We start from the raw sequence: 24,075 nt of genomic DNA on the forward strand, positions 1-24,075 counted from the left end.
AACCAGCTGACTGACTTTTAGAACTCTCCAACAACCCTTAGGTCAGGATCTGTGTAGAATTAATAAAAATTCGAAAATATGTTTATTCTTAAAACATAAATCCCTCTAGAATCTGTAGTATCCACTTTTAACTATTTTTCTCCATTAATAATTAAGAAACTGTATAACCCTGAAAAACAAATTGTAGAAATTTCGAATGCTCAAATACTTTTGGTTTCTAATTTTTTCTAGGGGTCACACTACATGAACACATTTTTCAAGTTTTATTGCAATACATAAAGTACAATAACATTTACATTTCGCATTACATAAAAGCATTTAAATTATATTTGGTTGGTTGCTTGATAAAATTGCGACTAAAATTGTTGCGGTTTTTAGTGCCTGCTCTTTCACTATCACAATGAAATAAATTACATTGATCGGATACAGTATACAATAAATATATATGCTTACATATGTGTGTATATGCTACATGTAAAACAGTATCTAGTTGAATGATAGGTAACCATATTATATGGCATATACATTACTATATAATCCTCTAACTATCATTACAAGACGCCAGATTTTTCTCTCACTTGGAATATGCGCATGGCTTTTCAGTCTTTCAATAAATCCAAAAATCTAAACGTCAATGCGTCCTAGTTATATCGCGTACATATAAAGTGAGTTTCATACTTATAAGATAGCTACAAGTTTAATTTGTAAAGATCTTACAGTGTATTAAATTTGGAATCATCTACTCTTAGAAGTATTTTCTTTCGGGCTTATCGCAGTGTATTGTCTTGAGGGTTTGGAATCCTAAACATTTATCTTACATTTACAAAACTCACTCTACATATGCTTGAATAGTTAAGCTATTTGATTTTTGTCAATTTGAGTTATATGTTTAAAATTTGGCTTTGGTTACCATTCCAAATAATTTCGATGTTTGGTTTGTCAGACGCAAATGGAGCTAAATGTTAGTGCACTCACGAGAGGATGAATTTAGTTATTCATTGGTGAGCGTTCGGGTTAGAAGTGAGTTAAATGAGTACATATTGAAATAAGAGTTATTCAAATTGGAGCCGATCTATCTACCTAAAAAAATGTAATTATCTATTTTATAAACTTCTATAATGAAACTCTAAAACAGTAACTAAGAAATTCATTCTTTGGTTTATAAGTTAATAAAAATTACCGCTTTAATTTTAAATTTATGAGTATTATTTTTTGATTGATTATCAAAAGTTTGAATCATATTCATAATCTGCTCACGATATTCTCATATTCATATACTCATTTAAAACCATACCCATTTAAAAACTCTGAGTGCACTTAGACGATTCTTAGACGGTTCCTGGCAAAGTGATTCCTTTTCAGACGATTGCAACCTACAACCTGGTGGCCTCCGACGTGGTCTGGACATCTCCCGCTCCGTGCACCTGCTGACTGGTGGTGGAGGTGCCCACATCGGTGGTGGGACGCGGCAGGTGCGAGTAGTAACCCATCTGGCAGGAGTTCTGGTGGGTCAGCTTCTGATTCTGGCTGAGCTGATACTGGGCGGCCTTGATGGCAGCCTGTTGCTGCGGGGTCAGGCAATCGCAGGCGGCCAACAGCTCCTCCGTGGACTTGGCCGTAATCGTAGTGGTTGTGGTGGTGGTCAGCTCGCCCACGAATTCGGTGGGCGGTGGGGCGTAGTTCTCCACATCGCCGTAGGTTGAGTATCTGCCGTACGGATTCCTTCGCGGCATCGAGTGTCGCTGCTGGGCAATCTGCATTTTTATGGCTGGCTTAACGGTCACTGTGTCAAGGTAGCCATAGCCCACATTATAGCCCGCCTTGTTGGCCAGATTGTCCCAGGACTTGGGCTTCTGCACATAAGCTATGGTATTCGGGTAGATCTGCTGGGGCTGCATTTGGTTGGCGGTCACATGATATCGTTGGTGGTAGTCCCCCTGGTGATGGTGATGATGATGGTGTCCCTGAACTGGTTGTTGTTGCATCTGTTGCTGTTGTTGCTGCTGCTGCTGTTGTTGTTGCTGCTGCTGTTGTTCGTAGGACTGCCTGGATTTCGTGGAGTGCTGTCGGGATTGACCCGCCTCGCTTTTGGGATCCCAAAATAAGGTATCCGTGCTAATGGAAGTGGTGTACGAGGCGGTATCTCCTGTTGCAAACTCACTGGAGGTGCACGAATGCAGGCTGCAGTGACTGGCCAATCCGGAGGCCAAGTCAAAGTATCGAGATCGAGTGCTGCCAGTCTGGGATTGCACCTGGCAGGGATTCTGCACCTGGTGGGAATAGTGATGATGGTGGGGAACTGCCTGCATTTGTTGCTGCTGCTGTTGCTGCTGCAGTTGTTGCTGTTGTTGCTGCTGCTGCTGCTGATCGTGGCTGTGATGGTGATGATGATGATGGTGGTGATGCCCAGATCCCGAGCTTCCACCTCCACCTCCGTTGGTGTTGGGCGAGGCATTGGATGTGGACTTGGGCCTGACCCTCTGCTCCTTGTTGTCCACCCGTTCCCGCTCGCGATGCTTGTGCTTATGCGTATGCTCCTTGTGCTGGCGATGTCGCCTCCTCGTCGGCACACAATGCGTATCGCAGCAGGGACTGGCCAGATCGTAGGCATCCAAACTCACGTTATCCGGCGCCGGAATCGCAGACTTCTCCGCCGACTTCCAACGGAAGTGGCCCAAGCAGGGATTGCACGAGTGTCCCACGTGGCAGTGCTTCCCAGTGGACTTTTCCTTCTCCGTCTTTGGTGGTTTGGCTGGTGGCTTGTGCTTTTCACAGGTGCGAGGTGGTGGCGCCGGTGGCTTTACCGATCCACCAGTGGTGCTGTGGTACTGAGTGGGAGCCGATGCTGTCGGTTGAGTCATCGTATTCGTATCCATGGACTCGGTTCGCTGGAGGATGTAACGCTGTGCGGTTTGCTGGTGATCGCTGCTGCTCCTCTGCAGACCCAGTCCATCGATGTAATCCTCCGAGCTGCCGTGGGTGGGTCGCAGAACGTACCGGTAAGTGGGATCCAGGTAGTGGTAGGTGAGCATAAATTGAGCGGGAGGCGGGATGATCCCTTGTCCACCGACCGACTGCTGGCGGGCAGCCATGTTGGGCACATCCTCGGTGGAGAGAGCGGGACGATAGAAGCTGGCTTCTCCACCTGCTTCTGTGGGTGAGACACCTTCCCCATCGCTGGGCGAGGTGTTCGCATTGGCCTTCTTTCGCGCCGGCAAGCTGTGCGTTTTCCACTTGCCCTCCAGCAACTCGCGTTCCCTCAGATGAACTCTCTCCAACTCATTCATCTTCTGCTGCAGCAAGCTCTGCAGTTGGATGTACCGCATGTGGAGGTCCACCTGATGGAAAAGATATTAGTTACGAATATCAAACAACCTTCCTTTATCCAAATCGATACTCTACCTTCCGCACACAGTCCTCGAAGAGGACGACCATTCGCATTCTGGTGTCACATTGCTTGATGAACTCGACGATGGTTTTGTGGTCCGCCTTCTCCATATCTTTGCCGTTGATGGAGAGGATAACATCGCCTTCCCTCATCCCTGATCGATAGGCCGGGCCACCGTACTCCACGTAGTCCACATACGTGATCATCTCCAGCTCCTCGTCCCGTTTGTAGTGGATTCCGTAGCTCTGCAGGGTGAACCCATACGAGTTGTTCTTCTTCTCGACGATTATTGTGCGGCGCCGACGGTCCTCATCCGGATTGGAGGCCAGAAAGCGCTCCGACTTATGGCGTCCCAGGATATGCGTGGAGCGAGATAACTATAAATAAAATATTTTAATAAATTGGTATCCATTTAATCACATGACTTAAGTTTTAATAGTCCCTTTGCAAGAAATAAAAGAGTTTTTGTGTTCACCCAGACCCGAGAGACCATTATCTCGCCGTATCCTTTTCGGGTGAAAGGAATGTGTTGATTTGCGGCGAAAGTGAAAAGCTTGTATGCTAACTATCGTTAGCACTTCCGGGTATTTGCACGTCTGAGCAATGTGGCACACCGAATGGCCGCCAGGTGTGGTGGTTGGTGCCAACCATCAAAATGATGTTTGCCAAGCCCATTCCTTCGTCCTCACTGCTCTTCCTGTTTTTATTGAAAGCGTTTCTATGAATACAGGATGAGGCCCCCGCCAGGCAACACTTTCACTGCCCCCAAAAGGAAAGCGGGTGGCAAAAGAGAAAAGCAAACCAGCCACGAATACAGGTGCGGACAAGATAATGCCACGAAGACCCTTTTCATATGCCAACATTCTGGATTAAAATATTATAATGGTACATTTTCATACTTTGTATAGTAAACAAACAAGATTGGACAACCATTGTGATTTTAAAAGAATAAATAATTTTTGTTTGTCCAATAGAAAAAGATTATAGGACTACAAAATAAATAATATAATTACAACTATTTTTCCCTTTCTAATTTAATAATAGAACTGCAAAAATTAATGCTTAGATTCAGCGTATAACCTACACAGATATACCGCACTGCTCTTTCATTAACGCTTTATTGTGCGAAGCGTAATAACTGGCTTGAAAGGCTTTGGAATAGACCTCCCGCCGGTTATAATGCCTCCAGCAAGGAAGAGCAAATTGTGCGGCATTCTATATAAAAATACAGTGCGCATTTAAATTGAAATTGTAAGGGGTTTCATTAAAAAGGAACAAAGGATAAGAAAATTTTTAAAGTTAAAGATTGTTAAAGTTGCGTGTTGCAAATTAAAGATACTTTTATTCAAAATCGTGTAAACTGTTTCTGCTTAAACGAAAAGTAAGGAAAAATTTTATCTAACCTAATAAATATAAGCTACATTTTCAAAGGTTCCGTGACTTAATAGTTTGTGGATACAGTGCGTGATCCACTTTTACTATGTAAGGCATGCACCTAATCACCCCCTTCCAACTTTCAGCGACCCATAAATTAATCCAACTGGTTAATTTATCTAATTGCCTCGGCCAAAGTCACGGCCCTTCAGGGCCTCATCTGCTCAGTGGCTTGCGATACATTTCAATATATGACTATTTCCGGGGCATTGAATTATTAACACTTGATCGACGACGGCGGTTGTTGGCGGCTGTTGGGGTTGCCTGGTGAAGCGTAAACTATGCATAACGACCCGGCCGGGAGGTTAAACAGCTGGGTGGTTTGGCAAATGCAACGAGTTGGGAGATGGGAGCTGGGTGGCAAAAACCACCCCCAGAGACGCCCACTCAACAAGCAACCACCACCCACCGCCCACAAGGCAAATTCAATTGAGCCAGCACTGCAGGACCTTGTCGCATTATTATGACTCAGTTTGGGGGGGACAATTGAAACCGTTTCTCGACGATTCGGACCAGCAGCAGTTGGATACTTGGCCACTTGGACATACCTGCGCATACTCGATTTCCTCGTCGCTGGCATCGAGACTCTTGTGAAACTTGAGCCTTCCCAGGCTGCCGGTGCCGTTGACATAGTGCGATGATTGCTGCTGCGTCTGATAAAGGTATTGCTGCTGCTGTTGCTGGTGGGGATGCTGCTGCTGCTGCTGCAGGCAGGCGGCGGCGATGAGGGATCCCACGGAGGTCGCGTTCGAGGCCGAGATGGACACCGCTGCCGCCGTGGTCGCCGCGCTGCTGGCCGCCGTCGCAATGCTCTGGCAGCTGGTGCTCATGGGCTTGCTGCTGGCCATCCTCCTCGCTATTGATTTCTTCACGCAGTCATAATTACAGGCGGATCATTCGAGCCGCTCAAATGAGACACCGACAGATACAGATACCGAAATATTGAAATCTTGCTTGGGAAAACGGTGCAACCTCCACCTTTGGGGCTCACACAACGAATGTCGGAGGGCCACAATTAGTCATGGCTACAATAGTCATTCATAAAGTTCACTCCGAGTTGCGTTTATCAGTGCTATATTGGCTGAGGGAAAAGTTTTCCATATTCGAGTTCGGTTTGGTTGTCGCGTGAGTCCGTTTCCGCTTGGTTTGTTCCACTTCCGTCGAAGCCTGGTGCCGTACTGAGTGCTCTGGAGGTGCCGAACGGAAGCGGGAGAACTCAGAGCGGTACTGCGGAGCGGAGAGCACACTGCACCCACAACCCACACACTCGGCCAGCAGGGCCAAGCGGTTAATATTTATGGCACATGTTGACTGCTGTATCGCCGATACCATTCTCGCAGTGGTGGAGCGCATGCGCCTACTTAGCATGTCCGGCAGAGCATAAATAGCGGTTTAATGTTATCGGATTGGTCTTAAATGATAAACTTTTGTCTAATAATATTTACAGTTTTCTAAATCGAAAGAGTTGCCAAAAGAATTGTGAGCAACTTGGCCTTGGATTCTGACCCAAGTGCAACTAACCAAATGCTTTCAAGTTTGCATTTGTTAGCAGTTTAGAATTTCGTACTTATAAATAACACAAAATCTGTAAAAGTTTTTGATTTCAATACCGGTTTCGAAGTAATTAATTTTTTTTATATGAACCCTTAAATTTTTTTTGAATGAACCGCTTAAAAAGTTATTCTCTGTTAACCGTTTAACAACTGTTAACACTTTGCATAGCTCTGCACATTAACATATGGTTAATATTAAAACATTTGTGTTGTTATTTTACAATTGTATTTATGTTTACAAATGAATCCAAGCTACTCGGCCAACTCGCCTCCAGGCACCAACTGAAACAAATAATTTAGTTAATATAAATTCATGATTAATTAAGTGGGAGCACCCACCATTGTGATGTTGTTGCCGTTAAGCAGAATCTGGTCCAACTTGGTAATGCGTCGTCCATCGGGTGTGTTTTCGTACTCCGTAACATCATCCAGGAGCATATTTACAAAGTCATCGAATCCCAAAAGAGTACCCACCATCTCCTTGTCGTTCTTCATGATTATATGTATCCGGGAGCCAATGCATTTGTCCACCAATTCTGCAAGGAGAGCCAGGCCAGCCGGCAAAGTTAAGAAGCTGTTGTTTTTTGGAATTTCAGCCAGTTTTCTTACCCAAGGGCATCAGTGTGGAGATGTTAGAGGGAGGAGGAACGGCAGTCATCTTTGATTGATATTTGTTTACTAGTTTTTATTGAGATAATTGGAATTCTGCTAAAAACTTGTTAGCAGCGAGGTAAACAATGCGGAATTCTGTCGTTCAACTGGTCACACCAAGAACTATCGGCGGTTTACGGTGGATAGTGCTGTCAGTTCTTTCCTAGCCAAAAATGAGGAATTACATTTGTTTTCCCATGTAAATCTGTTTATTACCAAAATGTAAATCAAAAGAAAGCATCATTTTAAAAAATAATATTTTATTTTGTTATTTTTTTTTTGGCAAAAAGGAAAACACAAAAACAATCTAGCTACAAAAAAGTTAACTTACCACTAGCGGATTTTTGGCATTCTACTCATACGGTCCCACCGTCTTTCATAATTTCAAGATCAGGAAGTTATATATCTCAAAATTTGAGCCCTCAGCAGTCGCCGCCGTATGCTGGCCAACTGGAAGGAGGGGCAGAGTAGTGCCTCTGATCACCGCTTACATAATGTCCCTGTCGCTGGGTTCCAAGGTCCGGAAATTGGTCACCAGCAGGCGGCACTTCCTGCTTCTGCGTCGATCGCTGAACCAAGGTCAGTGCTTTTGGTATGCCATAACTCATATGAAGATAGCTATCATGTGATTTGACTCCTTTTAGATCTAACCACGGCGCTGAGGCCATTCTACTTCGCTGTACATCCGGACTTCTTTGCACAGCATCCTGAGCAGCGGAACACTAACGAGAACTCGCTGAAATTGCTTAGTGAACATCTGGAGGCTTTATATGAACGCAGACAGCGAAGTGGCGACACCCAGGTGCTCAAGTTCTATGTGCGCACCAGTTCCGATGCGGATAAAAGGGACTCCTTCAAGCTTATCCAGATCCGTACGGACTGGCAGAGCACCAGGGATCCAAAGACCTTCATTCAGGGTCTTCTGGAGTCCTGCAACCTGTCTACGGAATTTGTCAGGAACATCAAGGCGCAGCCAGAGCAGCCGAAGAGCTCTGGATTGGAGTTTAAACCGGGCCAGGATTACCATTACGATTCGGAGTTTGCCGAATTTGAATCTCGATTGAAAAATGTTTGTGGAACTACAGATTCCTTTTAATAATGGCTATTAACCACGATTTTTTCACAGGACCGCGCTAGCAAGCGTCCGGTACTGACCACTTGGCTGGATGGGAACGCAGACATAGCAAAACAGCGTGCAAAGGAAACCGCCGACCTGCAGGCGGAGATTGACAAGCTGCAGAAGGTGCTGGTGGAGAAACTGGAGTTGCAGGATGCCCGCTACGAGTGTGGTTGGAACATCGAGCACTATCGTGGCTGCCTAAAAACCCTCGAGCGACTGGCCAACACTCACCTAAAGGAAATGTCTCCCCTAAAAGGTCGAATTGTGGTATTTGCCCCCTTTACTGGCATTAGCTTAGAGGGTCATGTGATGCTCTTCACCGGCGATGTGCTGAACACGTGGATTGACTTCATCAAGAACATTCCGCATCATGATGCTTATTTAAAAGTAGTGCCCGTCTACGAACGGACACTTTCTCAGGTTCTACTGGAGATTCAGATTGGTCGTCGGAAGTTTATGCCCAAGCAGCAGGCGAGGGGATACGCAAGCTACCTCATGAAGGTGACCACTTCGCTTAGTGATTACATAGGCAAGCAAAAATACCCGGCGGAATGGCCGAAAACGCTCAAGGAGTTCACCATCGTGGTGGAATCGGAGGCTGGTCCACTGATGGTCAGTCCCACAGGTCAGTTCATCACACCAGCCACTTGTCCGGGTTCCATACTAGTGGACTTTATTAGCGTTAACATGGAACTGGCTAGAGAACGAATGAAGAAGTACGCCCAGGACAAGCACGTCGAGCAGGAGCTAATGGACTCGTGCACGAAGCAGCTGCAGCTGCAATCCCTGACCAAAGATGATGCCGTAACGCCGGATAAGATGATTACCGCCCTGAGGGACTTGTCCCAGCTGCAGGTGGAGCAACTGCAGGGAGGGAAGCTGCACATAACCCACTACTATTCGGTACTGACCGACGGCGTTGTGTGCATACCCTGGGATTTTAAGCAGAAGTAGTTGGATTTTCTCATGTGCCTTATTAGTCAAAATAAACATAGCAATAATTTATAGTTATTGAGGCTGCACCACATTCCCTCTCTGTTTTCCGGCTAGGCGGCATCGCTGCAGTCTTCCAGGCTCCAGGTGCACTCCGCCTGATAAGCTGAAAGCTCCGATGCGTTGCGTGTGTAAACATGGTGCTCCTCGCCATCCCAGTGCGACGGGTCTCCACCGCAAAGGACGGAATGCTCGGTGGCTGCATCGAGCAAGGAGATTCCGCCATTTTCGTACTTAACTCGCCACCAGCTAATGTTGGTCCGGCTGTAGACGTTTTTGGTGATGGAGTGACTGATATTGCCAGCGGCTGCAATGGCAGGTTCCATGAGGATGTAGCGGTTACGCCAGAAAGCGCTGTAGAAGGCAAACTGCGGTCGGCTGTCGTTGCTGTGGCCACGTTGGATGAAGTAGGCAGCCTTTTTGGGATCGCGGGCGTTACTGCATATCAGATAAGTCTGCGGGCACTCGTAAATATACGAGTTTCCATCGGTCACATTGCGGATGCAAACTTTGCGAGCTGTGTACAGGAGTTGCTCATCCCTTGGAAGGTGTGCATAGATTTCCGCTTGCAGAGCGGATCCCACTTCCTGCTCAAAACCAGGCTGTTGCAGCAAATTACGGAGGTTGCTTTGCAGGGCCTTCTGCACCTGTAGATCGCCTCGTTTCAGTTCCTCCCTGCTAAGAAGTTGAAGATTAGCCTGAGCCAATTGCGTCAAACTGGCCGTGAAGTTTCCCAGTCGCTCGACCACACTTAATGGTGTTTCGAGGGCCAATACAGCATCGTAGAGAACTTCCAGAATGTCCCTGAGGTAATCCAATGTGCTGAAGGTAAGACGATGTACCAGGGAGTTTACCAACGGGAAAGTTGCCTCCCGACTGTTGGTGTGAAATGGTGCCTCCAGCAACTGGGCGCTGCGATCAATGAAAGCTCTGTAGATACGTTCCAAAAGTTCAAGTGGCACATCCGAATGCTGAGACAGCTCGTTGTAGAACTCAAGGATTTTGGATGGATCGTAGATCTGCTTGGTCTGCTGAAGCTCCTTCCAGAGAGCCGTGTAAATGGCCTCTTTGAGCTCCAAGGTCCTAGCTTTATACGCCAGTTGCAGGACGAGTCTACCCCGCTCCCAATCGCCTCCAACTTCAGAGCGAATCACGGACTCCAGATTGGAAGGAGCTGGAGTTTCTAGAGCAGCTGAAGCTGCTTCATTCCGCCAGACATCAATGTGGTAAAGTAATTCTTGAATCGGAGCGGATCCATTGAGGACCGTGAGGATTTTGCTGCTGTTACTTTGAATGTTATAATCCAGGGCGCCAGCGATCCCGAGCCCCAGGATGAGGACAAGCCAAGCGGAGAAAGATGCCATTCCGGCTGTACTGGTTGGATGCCCTCGAAAGGGCGAAGCTTTTATAGCCCAGTGGCGAATCGGCGCTTATTTGTAGTTCAATCGGATATTTACCCGCGGATTTGGTTGTTGACCCTTGTGCCAATAAATGCACACAACGTTTAATTGCATTTTGCACTTGCGGGCAAGCTGAAAAACACGACGATCATAAACGGTTGGGCATACCTATATATTGCATCACATATATTTAAATCTTTATAGGCATTTGCTTTCTGTTAACACAGATAAAAAACATGCTTTGTTTGTTTTTAACGACCATGATCTGAATAGTATACAAGTTTGTGCCCTAAATACTAATTATTCAGCAATTGAGTTTTTTGATTCTAGTAGCGCATTTGATTAAGGGGGGAAATACAATTAGAAGGCCTGAAATGAGGGCCATCTTTGGGAGTGGATTGCAAGTAGGGTATTAAATGAATCTTAGCGATTCTTTTTGCATGTTATTAGGTAATTATTGAGCAATAAAAATCAGTCAAGTTTTTTGAAAAATATTGTAATTAAGCCCATTTATGAGCAATAATGTGGAGTCGTATTTTTAGGGAAGGACTTTGCGCCGTGCAGTCTCCAGGTCCAGGATCACGACTTAAACAAAAAACAGCAACTGGGCTTTAAACTTAAAGGTTCAGCGCTCACCATGAATTAAAGCAAATTTAAAAAAAATTATTTTTCCATTAAAAAATTTGAGGTTAAAAAAAAATTTCAAAAAAAACGTTTTTTTTTGACTTTGATTGTAAAAAAACATGTTATAACAAACAAATATGAAAAACCGTTATATTCATGGTGTGGAGAATTTAATTTCAAACATAATGCAAAAAACCGCATTCGATTTAAATAAAATCTCTGACCTGTACATTGCACGGCGATTTTGAAAACACGACTTTTCAGTAGAAGCGTTTGAAGTTTACTTTTGTCCATGTCCGCCATATGACACACCCTCACTAAATTGCTTATAACTTTGAAAATAAGTACCGGACGGCTTTAAGCTTTTATAGGCTTATTTCCAGATATATTTAGAGTACATTAAGCCAAAAAAAATTTTTCGAAAAAAAAATTTTCTAATTGTATTTCCCCCTTAACTTTAATGTATTATTGAATCATTGTTTGGAATTATATTGATACATATTTACTTTTCAGTTCGCGAATGATATACCATTTTTTAGGAAAGTTTTTCCTTATATAGTACAGTAAATAGTGTACTGATCTTCAGTTCGTTTATATTTTGACTTTATTCACTTGTTTTGGGAGACGCATAGAATTTCTTATTTCTAGTATCACAAAAGTCTTTAACGGACACTTAGAGGCTATTTGATGCTAAAAATGCAAGGCAGAGCTACAGATTACAGGCCGCTATAACAATTAGCTACCTATCAGTGGGTTCTAAAGCTGATCACCTACAGCTTCGTGGAGTTGCGTGACTTGACCGATCGACGCAAGATACTGGATCGTAGTTCACCACCCGTGGAGGCATTCAGGGATGCGCCCGTCTGGGTTCCCCTCACAAAGGCCTGAGATCGCACCTCCACGTCGGCGTTCCTCTTCTCGTCCTCGTCGTCGTCCACCTTTTTGGCCAAGCAGGGGAAGTCCCAAATGCTCTGACCACGTCCAAACTCCTCTCCATCGCTAAGGGTTTGAGGCAGGACATGATTGAGGGTTTCGGGGAGCAGCAGCGCCAGCAAGCCACCAACGATTCCCAGGATCCCCAGGATGATCAGTGGCAGAGCATTGGAAATATTGGCCAGATAGACCACAAATGGAGCAATTATGCTGGCCACGTAGCCCATGATGTGGATGAAGGCCACCGCTTGGGCCCTAACCACTGTGGGCAGAACCTCCGCAGCCCATTGCAAGCCAATGTTATAGCTGATGTTCACGAAGAACCGACCCATTATGGCCAGAGCAGCGGAGTAGATGCCCACAGGCACCACGGTGGCCAGTAAACTGAACACTCCACTCAGAACCATGGAGCTGCAGGCCAGCCAACGGCGACCAAAGCGATCCAGGATCACGGTCAGGAGAGTATCTGCCGGGAGTTCGGTGAAACAAGCCAAGGTGAAGGTGAAGAAGATGTCCAGTCCCAGGGAACCCACATTCCGGACATGTCCATCGAAGACCAGCGAGATGGCCATCCAGATGACAATCAGCAGCAGAGTGGTTCGTCGCAATCTCGGTGACTTGAACAGATCCAGTACGGAATAACTTCCATTCTGGGCCTCCTGCTCCTGCATCCTCTTGCAACTGTCTGCGAATATCTGATAGGTTTGAGGTGGCACCTGGCGGCCATTGCCCTTCTCCAGTTTCTTGAGGATTCCAACGGCCTTGTCCACTTTTCCCTGGGAGACCAACCAACGTGCGGATTCTGGTACGACCAAGGGGGTAAAAATGGCCAGGAGGAGCGGAGCTGAGGTGACGATGGCCAGAAGTTTCCAATCAGCCAAAAAGTAAGCGATCCAGGGAAGAAGGCAAGCGGCTCCAGTGAAAAAGATGGCAATCGACATGTTGGCCACAAAGGTGCGGTACTTGGGACCAACGTACTCCAGAACTGTTGACCAGAAAAAAGAAAAGAAAATGAAACAATTTAATTTAAGCTAATCGACTAAACTAACTATCACATTTTTTTGAGGCAATTAGCCAAAATGGTTAGAATTTTAATTAGATAGCTCTTAATCACAAGAGGGAAAGGTTAATGCTTGTACTAAATCAATTTAGAGGTATGTATGTTAGTTTAAAACAATGAAACTGTTTTAAATGCTAACCAATTATAAAAGGTTTATGACCTCTGTGACTCATTTTGTTCTTGGAATTTTAATTTATTTCATTCTATCGTTAAAATATTTTGCATTGCATTTTGCATTCCTTTCAAAAATGTTCCTTTTATTAAAACATTAATAGATGGCAAGACATAATATGTTAATTTTTCCTTCAGATGCAAAACGACTTAAAATTAATTTTACCACTCACCCAAAATGTACATCATGGTGAAGCAGTTGTCGAAGGCGAAGCCCACGAAGAATCGCATGGCGGCAAACTGCCAGAAGTTCGTCACGAATGCGGTGCCCACTCCGGCCAGCAGACCCATCATATTGGTGCCGATCAGGGCGGGAATGCGGCCAAACCGATCGGCCACCCAGCCGAAGAGGAGACCACCCACTATGGCGCCCAGGAAGAATATGGACTGGGCGTAGGTGGGCAGGGCGGCGTCATCGCAGACCCAATTCTGCTCGGTGGCCACCGTCGAGTAGGGGATCTCCGTGAAGTTGTATGACCAGCCGTGGCGGCACTTGACCCGCGGCCACTTCGGATCGGCCATCACCTTGCCCTGGGCCAAAATCTCTGTGTAGTTGACGTCGTACATGTAACAATTGTTGTACTCCCCATTGGTCATGGGTATGGAAAGCGCCAGCCTGGGGAAAAAAGAGGCGGGAAAGCGGGGGTCATTTTTCGGTCGGTGCAATTAACTCATTCAGGGTCAGGCGTGTGGAATTGTCTCCAGTTCTCAGACGCTCTAAGCCATGGCCAACACTTCTGCACTGCAAACACAAACAGCCAGCTTAAGTACATATGTATGGTATATCTTTACATCAAAATGTATTCGAGACAACTTAATTATCGTGATCTTGAGGGGCACTCGAAAACGCGGCTAAAACTTAAACGTTTTCGGATACACTTTAACTGTCCATTTCTGCTCCATTTTGAATTCAATTATGCTTTTTGTTTTTGGTGTATTAATAGTTTTGATTGCTGTGCGTTTATAATAAATGCAGATATGCGATTATACAAAATCTCAAAACTCGTACGTATTGGGAGCAAAAGTTTAATCGCTTGCTTTTATCTACAGTTATATTAATAACTACAACTTGAACTTTTAAACAATTATTTGTTCCCACGCTAAATATACATTTTAAAAGCATTATTTTTATTGATACCCAAAATGTATGCAAACATTAAGTGTGACGGTATTCGTGATTATATTAAGCAAATCTTGATTTTATAATGTCATCAGCTGCTTAGAGCTTATAAATTTTTTAGCACGTCAAGCTGTATCGCTCATAAAGAATCAATTATCATATCATTCCGAGTGCAGACTTTGACATTAATCGATTTATTTTTTTTTAGCATATTCTGTTAAAGAAGCTGCTGATGATTTATTTTTTATTTATTAATGAGCATGTACTGAACAATATAGCAAGAAGAAGTTGTATTGTCTAAGGATATAAGATATAAGATATTCTCTTTGATTTTAAACAAGGGGTATTTTAATACTATAGTGGAATATCTTGTGTATATCTTTTTCTAAGGAAACATGTTGTAATTGAATGCTTCCCTCTTAAAACTAAGGTTTTCGAAAGTAGATTATGATTGCTCTAAAAGAGTGTCCGAAATTCGATTAACCCAACTGCAGTCCATCCATCGTTGAGTCGGCGGTCTCACATCATCGCCGCCACACAACATTAGTCTGTTTGATGATTGTTGTTGCTAGTTGCTAGTTGCTACCTGTGTTTAGTTGCTACTGCTGCTTGCTGCCTGCTGCGTTGTCGCAATGTTCACGCTGCGCTGCTGCTAATTAAACAATTTGGCCGGCCAACGTGGCTTATCTAACTGTCCCCCGCGGCGCCCCACCGCCTCACCACCCACTTTTGGCCGGCGGAAAACGCTCTCCTTGCCACCGAACGTTGGGCAGGCAGCCCGGCAATTATACAGATGAACGTTTTTCGCAGTAAGGTTCTTTGCCTTATTAAGCCGCCGCTCTGACTGGAAAACCCAATCATGGCCCAAGGTCGTCCCGACTGGCCGTTCTATGCCAACTCGGCTCTAATGACTTTGGTCAGAACACTCGTTTTCGTTACGATTCATTCGTTTTCAATTCAAATCGCGCTGCACGCCTTAAGACTTTGCAAGCACTTTTTATAATTTGACTATTAGAATTCGAGAATTTGGGAATGGGGGTTAGAGCGGACTAAATATTTTCGGTTGGCCAATTCTTTTAATATGGCTTTATCCAGTTTTTTGGCTAGCAGAAAAAAAAAACACGCACGAGTTCACAGGCTTAACCGGTATTAGCCTTAGCCTTTCGGTTCCAAGGTGATTTGTACTATTGGTTGTTATAATGATCGATCTTGTTTTGTGAAAGTTAAAACGGAACCGCATATTTCGAATTGCCATTTACGCACAATGATAGTACAATAGTACTTCCGGATCGGGATTGTTTGGACAGATTATTCGAAAGGGGTTAAGTCAAGTCGGGTAGCTAATTGCGATCGGATATACAATTATTAGACAATTATTTGCTAAACCTTTTCGCTTTGCTTATTGTTTGCTGATGATTTGATTATTTCTTAAAATAATTGATCTCTTCAAAGACCTTGAACTTTGAGGTTTTTCGTTTTATGATTGTTAAGATTAACATCGTTATAAATTGGTTTATATTTAACCTTTGAATGAGTAACATGGTATTTGCTTTTCATTTGGTTTTATTTTGGTTATTAAAATATCATTTAAAAAGATAATCCGTTAATGGTTTATTTATTTATCGCCTGCTAATTGAATTTTGTTTGGCATGTCACTAAATTGTATAACATTTTTATTTAGTTCCCCATATTCATAAATCTCTGAGAACTAATAACTCGTTGACTTGAAAGCAATTATATCAAAGAATTTATAGGGGCATTACCACATACCGTAGCTGACTTTAATTCAGTCATTCACATTTATCACCCACAGCTGCATGGGATCATAAAGTTCTGAGACGCGTTAATAGATTCATGATCATTTGAATAGCCGCAAAGTCTTCATTATAGTTGATCACTTAACTTGGCCGTCGACTACTACTGCACTCAGCATACTGTGTGCTACCCACTAATCAACTACTAGTATTTTACACATCACATTTGAATATTTATGGCACACATAACGTGAATTGCCGCGTTAAGCCGCGCTCAACCGAACCATGGAGCCAAAATTGCCTGCTTTTGCCTTTGTTTTTCCATGGCTCGGAGGGAAAACCCCTGAGATTTTCCTCACATCTTCAGCCCAACTCACCTGGCCTCCACATCCAAGGCATCCAATTCGGGAACATGACACCAATGCTGCTCGGGTATCAAGGTGAGGAATATCTGCGAGAAGTACACAAAGGCCACGAAGAACGAGAACGGAATCATGCAGATGAAAAGTAGCTTCTGGTAACGACCGAACTCCCCGATCAAGGGGAGTATGTCATCGAAGTCCATGCTGGGTGGATCACCACTGGCATCCTTCTTGAGGCCACCTATCTCCAGCTGGAGTTCCTTGTTGCCACCGCTCTTCCGGCGATGTAGATTATCTCCCCCAGCTCCAGCTCCAATTCCTACACCACCTCCAGTAGGCGGTTCTTCGTGGGCAAATGCCTCATTTACGAAGTACGCTTGCTTGGCCTGGCCTTCCATTTTTGACTTTGGCTACGAGCTAATCCGCGACCTTGCCTTATGTATGTCACTCCGAAGTGATTCAGAACACAGAAAACAGAACTTGACCGAAACGGCGTTAAATCCAATTTGAAATCCAACTACTTGATCGAATTCGATTGCGGCGCACGCGCGCGTTTCCGTTTCGAATCTGCAACTGACTGAGCACGCGCGCCAAAAGCCGTTTTTATATGAGCCCGACCCAAGAAGCTCTGAAGCGGCTTCTGACCGTTTTCAGCCCGCTGCACTTGCCTTTGATTTTTGTTTTTGTTTTTTCGCGCTGCTGCTGCTGGTTGCTGCTGCTGGTTGCTGCTGCTGTTAACAAGAACAAGAAACCGCCGGCAGCGAAAGTTTAGCAGCTGAGCAGCTGTTCGCCGCCTGGTTCACACAGCTGGCAAACCGGTTGGCATCGGATCGGCGTTCTGAATCGGCTCTGAATCTGCTGAATCGGCAGGCGAGCCCCGAACATTCATATCGGAATCCCTGATCTTATGGCGGCGTTTTGTGTTAAGAGCTCTTGCCCGCTTATTTTTAAGCCTGCCGAAATCCATGACTGCCAGAAGTTCGTAAGGTGCCCCGGTGCACATCTTTTGGGGCCCAGCTGGGTCCCGATTTTATTAATAGCACCCCACCGGGACTAAGGAGGCAGAACGCCAATGATTCATGCCCAAAACACTTGCCGAGATTGAGGAAATTAGCCAAACGATTTTGTTATATTTATAAATACGTCACGGCCCATTCATAAATTGAGCTTCGAGAGGGGATTAAACTCGGCAACGGATCAAGCTATCTGACAAAACGAGTTTGCGTGATTCGAAGAGCCGAAGTCGTAGCTCCAATTCATTTATTCAATTGCTATTATTATCAGGCAATTACTTCTTTATTTCCTATTTTCATAAAAATGTTTTAAGTTTATATCACAAATTTCATAACGAGCAGGCGCCATATATTTTAATTGAGATTTTATTTCCCAAAACAAATTTGTGCTTTTAATTAACACTGATAGTAATATGATACTGTAAAGAATTTATTTATAGGTTGACTTACTGATTAACAGGTTGTCAAGAGCTCACCACTTACGAAAAGTTTGAAAAACAAAATTAACAACATCTTTGCTTTTCCAGAATGAATTTAAGTGATATTTATTTGTTGTTTAACATCTTTTTTAACATCTATGTAATACGAATTTCGCCATATTTCGATATTTTATTTTTTTCACTAGTAGGACAGTACTTTTCCATGACTTATTGTTGTTTGACCTTAAACGTCTATTTTTAAAAACCGTTAGGTTTTGTGGACAAATGCCTTTTTGTATTAATTAACATATTTATAATAACTCGTATTTAAAACGCAGTACTTCTTCATTTGAAATTTAAATCCGAATTTCGCAATGGCTTGAAAAAATAAATTAGCAGTGGAAAATTACTTTTCCAGAACAGTGTTTGTCTTCCTTTTTCTGTTCAACATGTTGATTAACATATTCCTATTAATTGATCAGCTGATCAAGTTTCCCTTTGCAAAAATTTATTTCAAAAACTCCTTGCCTTGGCCAAGCAACTAGGCTTTCAAAATACATTTATTAACAAGCCTATACTAATAAAAAAATTGTGACAATATTCCCTTTAAAAAGCTGTACTGTATCATAAATTGTTTCAAAGGAAATGTTGCTTATTTTCAATTCAAGCTTATCTTATTTAAACGGTTATCATTCATCCAATCACTCCTTGTATTAAAAGAAGAACTCATAAAATTTCCTTTTTGAGGCACACTTTTAAAAGATTGACACTTCAGCTTCATTTTTTACTCATTCAATTTAACTTTTGCATTTAATTATCTTTTTTATATTTATTCGTGTGTGCAATTAGAAGGATACATATATTTTATTCAGGACTTAACCGTTAAATTATTACTTTGATGTGTTTATGCGACGCTTATCTTATTTATTTACAAATGTTCGTGTGTTCAATTTAAGATACGCATGTTACATGGCGCATGTATGCATTTATATTAATTATGAAGTCGCACCCAAATCAAAATTTTTCGCTTCTCATTACAACTGCACACGAAAATATTGTTCTCTTGACCGCAGCCGCTTCAAACCAGTTTAATCTCGCTAAATAAATTAAATTTTTATTATACTCTGCTAAGTGTATGTAACATAAATAAGATTAGGAGTTTGCCGTGCATTTAAATTAAGATATTTTTATCATGTGGGGATGTGTGGAAATTGGATCAACATTCCTAAAATTGATGGATGTTAAGGGTTAAAGTTTTGTAATAAATTACAAAATTCCAATTTTAATTTGAAGATTAACAATTAATCGTGTTTGTTAAACCTCTGAGAGTGTTCAAGTGTTCGACCCTCTGAAACTAACTTCACACCCTGTTTGTTTTGAATTCATTCAGCTATGTGCTTTTTGTTACAATTTAATAGTTCGCTACGCATTTAATGTTTTAATTAGCTCTGCTTTGGGCCTGCTTCAAGGACTTTTGCCATTTTTTCAATAAACTTTGCTAAATGTATCTATCAACGATTGTTGGAGAGCTAATAGAACGGCAATTGGGGAGATTTATAACGAGATAGTGTCATGTGGGTAATTCGGTTTTACCGACCAGCCGCTTGGCAGGTGTCATTTAAATTGTATAATTTTTAGAAAGCTGTGCTAATTAAATGGGCAAATCTGTCCTTCTATGGGACGCGGTGCGGGCTACTCTGCGACTCTTCACTGTGAACTTGTGGCCGGTTAGACTTCGTCTCGACCGGATTGTTGTGACGGCTTTTGTGTTTGGGCCCGCTCGACTCTAAGACGACCTTCAATTGAGCAAACAAAATTGTTGCAATAAATCCATTTCCGTTTTGATTCATTCGCTTAGCTCTCCGCTTTGTTTCAGCTTGATTTAACTTATTTTATTTCCATTTGATTCGAAAAGTATTAAGCTTTAATTAAGTTTGGAAGTTGTTTTGAAAATTCCGAACCTTTTAATTGGCTCGAGGGAAGTGCATCGGCTGTCATGACATCATAATGAGTCGGCAGGAAGTTCGCACGTACGAGTTCAGGCTGTTTACTCATATCATAGGCACATCGCAGTTTAAACTGCGAGAATTATGACTGTGGGTTCTATAAATTATGCAATTAAATCACAAACCCCTTCGGTAATCGATGTCGCCGGTTTTGGTTTTGCTATCGCCGCCAATACAAGTATTTGCGATAAGGCTTTGCGCAGATAAACGATTATACTATCTAAAAAAAAATGCTGGCTAATATGACCTTCTTAAAAGGGGATTTGGTTTACTCAAAAATATTAACAAGTATTAACAAATTTTAGTACTAGTGCAAATGAACTAATTAAATGCGTAAGAACTTTTTAAAGACAGAAATGATTGTGACTTTTGAAAGTTCAATTACTGGGCTCGTCATTAGTGTCCTAGATAAACCTACTACGAACCGATTAATCTAGCCACGATTGGACTTTATTGCCAATAGTCGGCCAATTCGATTCACACTTTTTAGCTGGCGCGAGTTCCTTATCACCTTATCACTAAGTTAATCGGTAGCATCGTCCCTATCGGTAGTGGTCAATAGACGATTATAAATCACTTCGGTTTATTCCCACCTAGGCCATCCAGCACAGATAGTCGATGAATTATGATCCCGTCGCGTCCACCGGAATCCGTATAAAAGTGCCACGATTCCTGGCGAAACGTTTAGTTTAGCGATCAAAATGAAATTCGCCTGTGCTACGGTTTTGCTTCTGGCCACCATTCTTGGCTGCCAGGCTGTCGACTGGCAGTCGGTGAAGAACCTGAACATCGATACCCCCATCCCGAAGGTCCATGGCGAGACTCTGCCCAGCGGAAGGATTACCGGAGGCCAGCTGGCCGAGCCCAACCAGTTCCCCTACCAGGTGGGACTCCTCCTCTACGTGAACGGAGGCGCCGCCTGGTGCGGAGGCACCATCATCAGCGACCGCTGGATCATCACCGCCGCCCACTGCACCGATAGCCTGACCACCGGCGTGGATGTCTACCTGGGCGCCCACGATCGCACCAACGCCAAGGAGGTTGGCCAGCAGATCATCTTCGTGGAGACCAAGAACGTCATTGTCCACGAGGACTGGATCGCCGAGACCATCACCAACGACATTTCCCTGATCAAGCTGCCCGTTCCCATCGAGTTCAACGGTGCGTATTTGTTTCTTTTTGATGGTGAAATAGTTATTAACAGTTTTTCTATTTTTTGTAGAGTACATCCAGCCCGCTAATCTGCCCGTGAAGTCCAACAGCTACAACACCTACAGCGGCGAGTCGGCCATTGCCTCCGGATGGGGCAAGATCAGCGACAGTAAGTGACCCCTAAACCTTGTCCAAATTAAGAGTTTAAAGTGTGTAAAAGAGAAAGTTAGGCAGTCATAGTACAACTTAAAAGTTAGTAACCTTAAATTGCCAAAGATTTAGTGGAGCTTCAAAAAGAGTAGCACGTACTTATCGTTTTCGAAGTATTTAAGTTTTTTTTGGTTTTAAAAATCAAATTTCCCTACCTATTTTCTATTTAGTTTGTACTATTTATTATTAGGATTACAAAAATAGTCAAGAAAGTTATTTACTGATTTATGATTTGAATTCATTCAATAATTTACTATGTGAAAACCCAACTCCAACTCTATTTAACCTTTGCTCAAGTATATTTGGAAAAGATAACTACAACTATATTTTGAGACATCTAATCTTATTTGTTATTACTGCCCTAACATATTTATTTTCTTCCTACTTTGAAGTCAATCAGAGCTACTAGAAAATTTTTTTTTTTTAGATTCTGTGAAAAAAAGTTAATCTCGAATCTTCCAGTCTTAGAACCTTAGATCTTTTAAAAGCATTTTTCTGATAAGACTTTCTGCATTTCACCCGCAGCTGCCACCGGTGCCACCGACATTCTGCAGTACGCCGAGGTTCCCATCATGAACAACAGCGGCTGCTCTCCCTGGTACCTCGGCCTGGTGGCCTCCACCAACATCTGCATCAAGACCACCGGCGGAATCTCCACCTGCAACGGCGACTCCGGCGGCCCTCTGGTGCTGAACGACGGCAGCAACACCCTCATTGGAGCCACCTCCTTCGGAATCGCCCTCGGCTGCGAGCGGGGATGGCCAGGTGTGTTCACCCGCATCACCTCCTACCTGGACTGGATCGAGGCCAAGACCGGTGTGGTCAACTACGGCAACTAAGCGTTTTTTTTTAACTTAAAATAAACGTTTATTTTTGGGTTACAAGAAATAGAACTCGTGTTCGGATTGCGGGCGTAGACGGGTTCGCGGGCTGACATCCTCGGAGATGTCCTCCTCAGAAGCGGAATCGGGATGCACGTCCAGTTCGTCGGGCACATCGTCCTCCGGCTGATCCTCCCTCTGCAACCGACGACTTTGTCGCGGCTTTCCGTAGTTCCTGACATACTGATCGAAGAATATCGCCTCCGTCGTTTCCTGATGCGAATTAACTCCTGTTTCATCGCTGATCCAATCCAAGTACGAGGCGACCTTGGTGAAGGCCGCCGGATAGCCGCGATCGCAGCCGTAGATGCTGCCAAAGGAGGTGATCCCCACCAGGACTCTCTTCTTCGAGTGTTTCCTTTGGAGAACCAAGGGTCCTCCGGAATCGCCATTGCACGTGGACCGGGCGTTCCTTCCGCTGGTGCAGATGTTTGTGCCTCGATAGGACAGCGGAAAGTTGGCCTTGCACGTCCTTCCATCGATTATCTGCAGCTGGACATAACGCAGCACAGTGCTGATCGCATGGACTCCGGTCGCATAACGACCCCAGCCGGAGGCGATGGCCAGCTTGTTCTTGAAACTCTTGTACTCGTAGTGTCTCTTCGGCAGTTGAATGGGATGAATGCGCTCTAGAAGGAAAGGTTTTTTAGAATAATAACTTCGATAACGAATTCTTGCCGTTTATGAATGTTGAAATGGTGTTATGCTCTTCATAATTGCTAGTGACAGAATTTAAAATAGTCTTACACATTTTCCTCCTCTTTCATGACTATTGTCTTTTATGATTTTATTTTTATTCCTTTTAAAAAATAGTTCCACTCAACTCACCATTAAAGCTGACGGCATGCGGCAGTCGCACCAATGCAATGTCATCCTTTAGTCTCCTTGGATTCCAGGTGGGGTAGATTTGGAAGTTTTCGCTGGGCACCATTAGTCGCACCTGACCCTTCTCCTTGGCGTTCTTTATTTCATTAGCGCCCAGGAAAACCAAGGCTCTCTTGGCCCTGCAAAAGTGTAAACCCATGAGAGATTGGTTCACCAGTTCAACTCTAGCCATTCATACATATCCACGCAGTGGGCGGCGGTGATGACGTGCTTATCGGAGATCAGGGAGCCGCCGCACCAGTAGAGACCCTTGGGCCTTTGGAGCAGCATGCCCACCTGGTAGGGAAAGCAGTGGGGATTGCCCACGTCGCCGCCGAAGATGCGATCCATGGCCATGGCGCCCTCGGGCAGCATTTGCTCCATCAGCGGCGTCGTCTCCAGATTGAGGACAAGTGGCTGGCGATCGTCGGAATCCTCCTCGCTGTAACCGCCCACTTCCGAGCCGAATCCCCTGCCTTTCATGCGACGACTGTCCAGGTTGCTGGCACTCATTTCCGCATCATATTCCAGTGATGATGATGAGGATGAGGAGGAGGAAAAGGGGGAGGCCGCAGCGCTGGACAGCCCCATGGGACCGGGGTACATGGACACCAGGTACATCGGCTTAACCTTCTGCCAGTCCAGCGCGGTGCAGTGCATCATGAGAAGCCACGACCAGGTGAGCCATGTGATTAGCAGCAGCCTGCCATTTGCACTTGCACTTGCACTTGCACTTGCGGATTGTTTGCACATTGCCGTTGGCTTTTGTTCGCGCACGCATTTAATTTTTAATTGCGAGTGCAATTGCTGGCACTTTGGCACTAATGGCATTATTTGACCGCTTTCACTGCTAACTGTGTTTCCTTTGCATTGTTTCCGGTTTCAAGCTGGTTTTAGGGATTCTAAGACTGCTTACTTCCGGGCGAATGAACTGCTTGCTTGTATTCTAAACTGCTTGCGGATATAA

General features: G+C 44.1%; 7 protein-coding genes across 7 annotated transcripts; 2 read left to right on the forward strand and 5 right to left on the reverse strand.

Annotated features, from left to right (window-relative positions):
- Nucleotides 1-230: 230 nt before the first annotated feature.
- On the reverse strand, nt 231-5,678 carry LOC108093250. Its single transcript, XM_017193226.2, has 3 exons — nt 5,371-5,678; nt 3,403-3,765; nt 231-3,338 (listed from the first exon to the last, which is right to left on the reverse strand). Exons 1-3 carry the CDS (start codon nt 5,668-5,670, stop codon nt 1,374-1,376), a joined length of 2,628 nt encoding a protein of 875 aa, XP_017048715.1. The 5' UTR covers nt 5,671-5,678; the 3' UTR covers nt 231-1,373.
- An 886-nt stretch (nt 5,679-6,564) lies between these two features.
- LOC108093251 (U6 snRNA-associated Sm-like protein LSm5) lies at nt 6,565-7,138 on the reverse strand. Its single transcript, XM_017193227.1, has 3 exons — nt 6,985-7,138; nt 6,715-6,911; nt 6,565-6,657 (listed from the first exon to the last, which is right to left on the reverse strand). The coding sequence occupies exons 1-3, from the start codon at nt 7,031-7,033 to the stop codon at nt 6,628-6,630; spliced, it is 276 nt and encodes a 91-aa protein (XP_017048716.1). The 5' UTR covers nt 7,034-7,138; the 3' UTR covers nt 6,565-6,627.
- Nucleotides 7,139-7,391: 253 nt separating this feature from the next.
- Nucleotides 7,392-9,173, forward strand: LOC108093231 (T-cell activation inhibitor, mitochondrial). The gene is made up of 3 exons (XM_017193202.1): nt 7,392-7,605; nt 7,671-8,095; nt 8,153-9,173. Exons 1-3 carry the CDS (start codon nt 7,521-7,523, stop codon nt 9,098-9,100), a joined length of 1,458 nt encoding a protein of 485 aa, XP_017048691.1. The 5' UTR covers nt 7,392-7,520; the 3' UTR covers nt 9,101-9,173.
- LOC108093232 lies at nt 9,098-10,503 on the reverse strand. Its single transcript, XM_017193203.1, has one exon. The coding sequence runs from the start codon at nt 10,501-10,503 to the stop codon at nt 9,193-9,195; it is 1,311 nt and encodes a 436-aa protein (XP_017048692.1). The 3' UTR covers nt 9,098-9,192.
- Nucleotides 10,504-11,749: 1,246 nt separating this feature from the next.
- Nucleotides 11,750-17,109, reverse strand: LOC108093277 (organic cation transporter protein). The gene is made up of 3 exons (XM_017193256.1): nt 16,579-17,109; nt 13,501-13,943; nt 11,750-13,081 (listed from the first exon to the last, which is right to left on the reverse strand). The coding sequence occupies exons 1-3, from the start codon at nt 16,959-16,961 to the stop codon at nt 11,934-11,936; spliced, it is 1,974 nt and encodes a 657-aa protein (XP_017048745.1). The 5' UTR covers nt 16,962-17,109; the 3' UTR covers nt 11,750-11,933.
- Nucleotides 17,110-20,682: 3,573 nt separating this feature from the next.
- LOC108093150 (brachyurin) lies at nt 20,683-22,251 on the forward strand. The gene is made up of 3 exons (XM_017193096.2): nt 20,683-21,162; nt 21,224-21,322; nt 21,889-22,251. Exons 1-3 carry the CDS (start codon nt 20,703-20,705, stop codon nt 22,200-22,202), a joined length of 873 nt encoding a protein of 290 aa, XP_017048585.1. The 5' UTR covers nt 20,683-20,702; the 3' UTR covers nt 22,203-22,251.
- LOC108093149 (chymotrypsin BI) lies at nt 22,242-23,861 on the reverse strand. Its single transcript, XM_017193095.1, has 3 exons — nt 23,308-23,861; nt 23,073-23,248; nt 22,242-22,873 (listed from the first exon to the last, which is right to left on the reverse strand). Exons 1-3 carry the CDS (start codon nt 23,859-23,861, stop codon nt 22,242-22,244), a joined length of 1,362 nt encoding a protein of 453 aa, XP_017048584.1.
- Between the last annotated feature and the right edge of the window lie 214 nt (nt 23,862-24,075).

The sequence above is a fragment of the Drosophila ficusphila genome, unplaced genomic scaffold (genome assembly GCF_018152265.1).
Source record: "Drosophila ficusphila isolate 14025-0441.05 unplaced genomic scaffold, ASM1815226v1 contig_106, whole genome shotgun sequence".
Lineage (NCBI taxonomy): Eukaryota > Metazoa > Arthropoda > Insecta > Diptera > Drosophilidae > Drosophila > Drosophila ficusphila.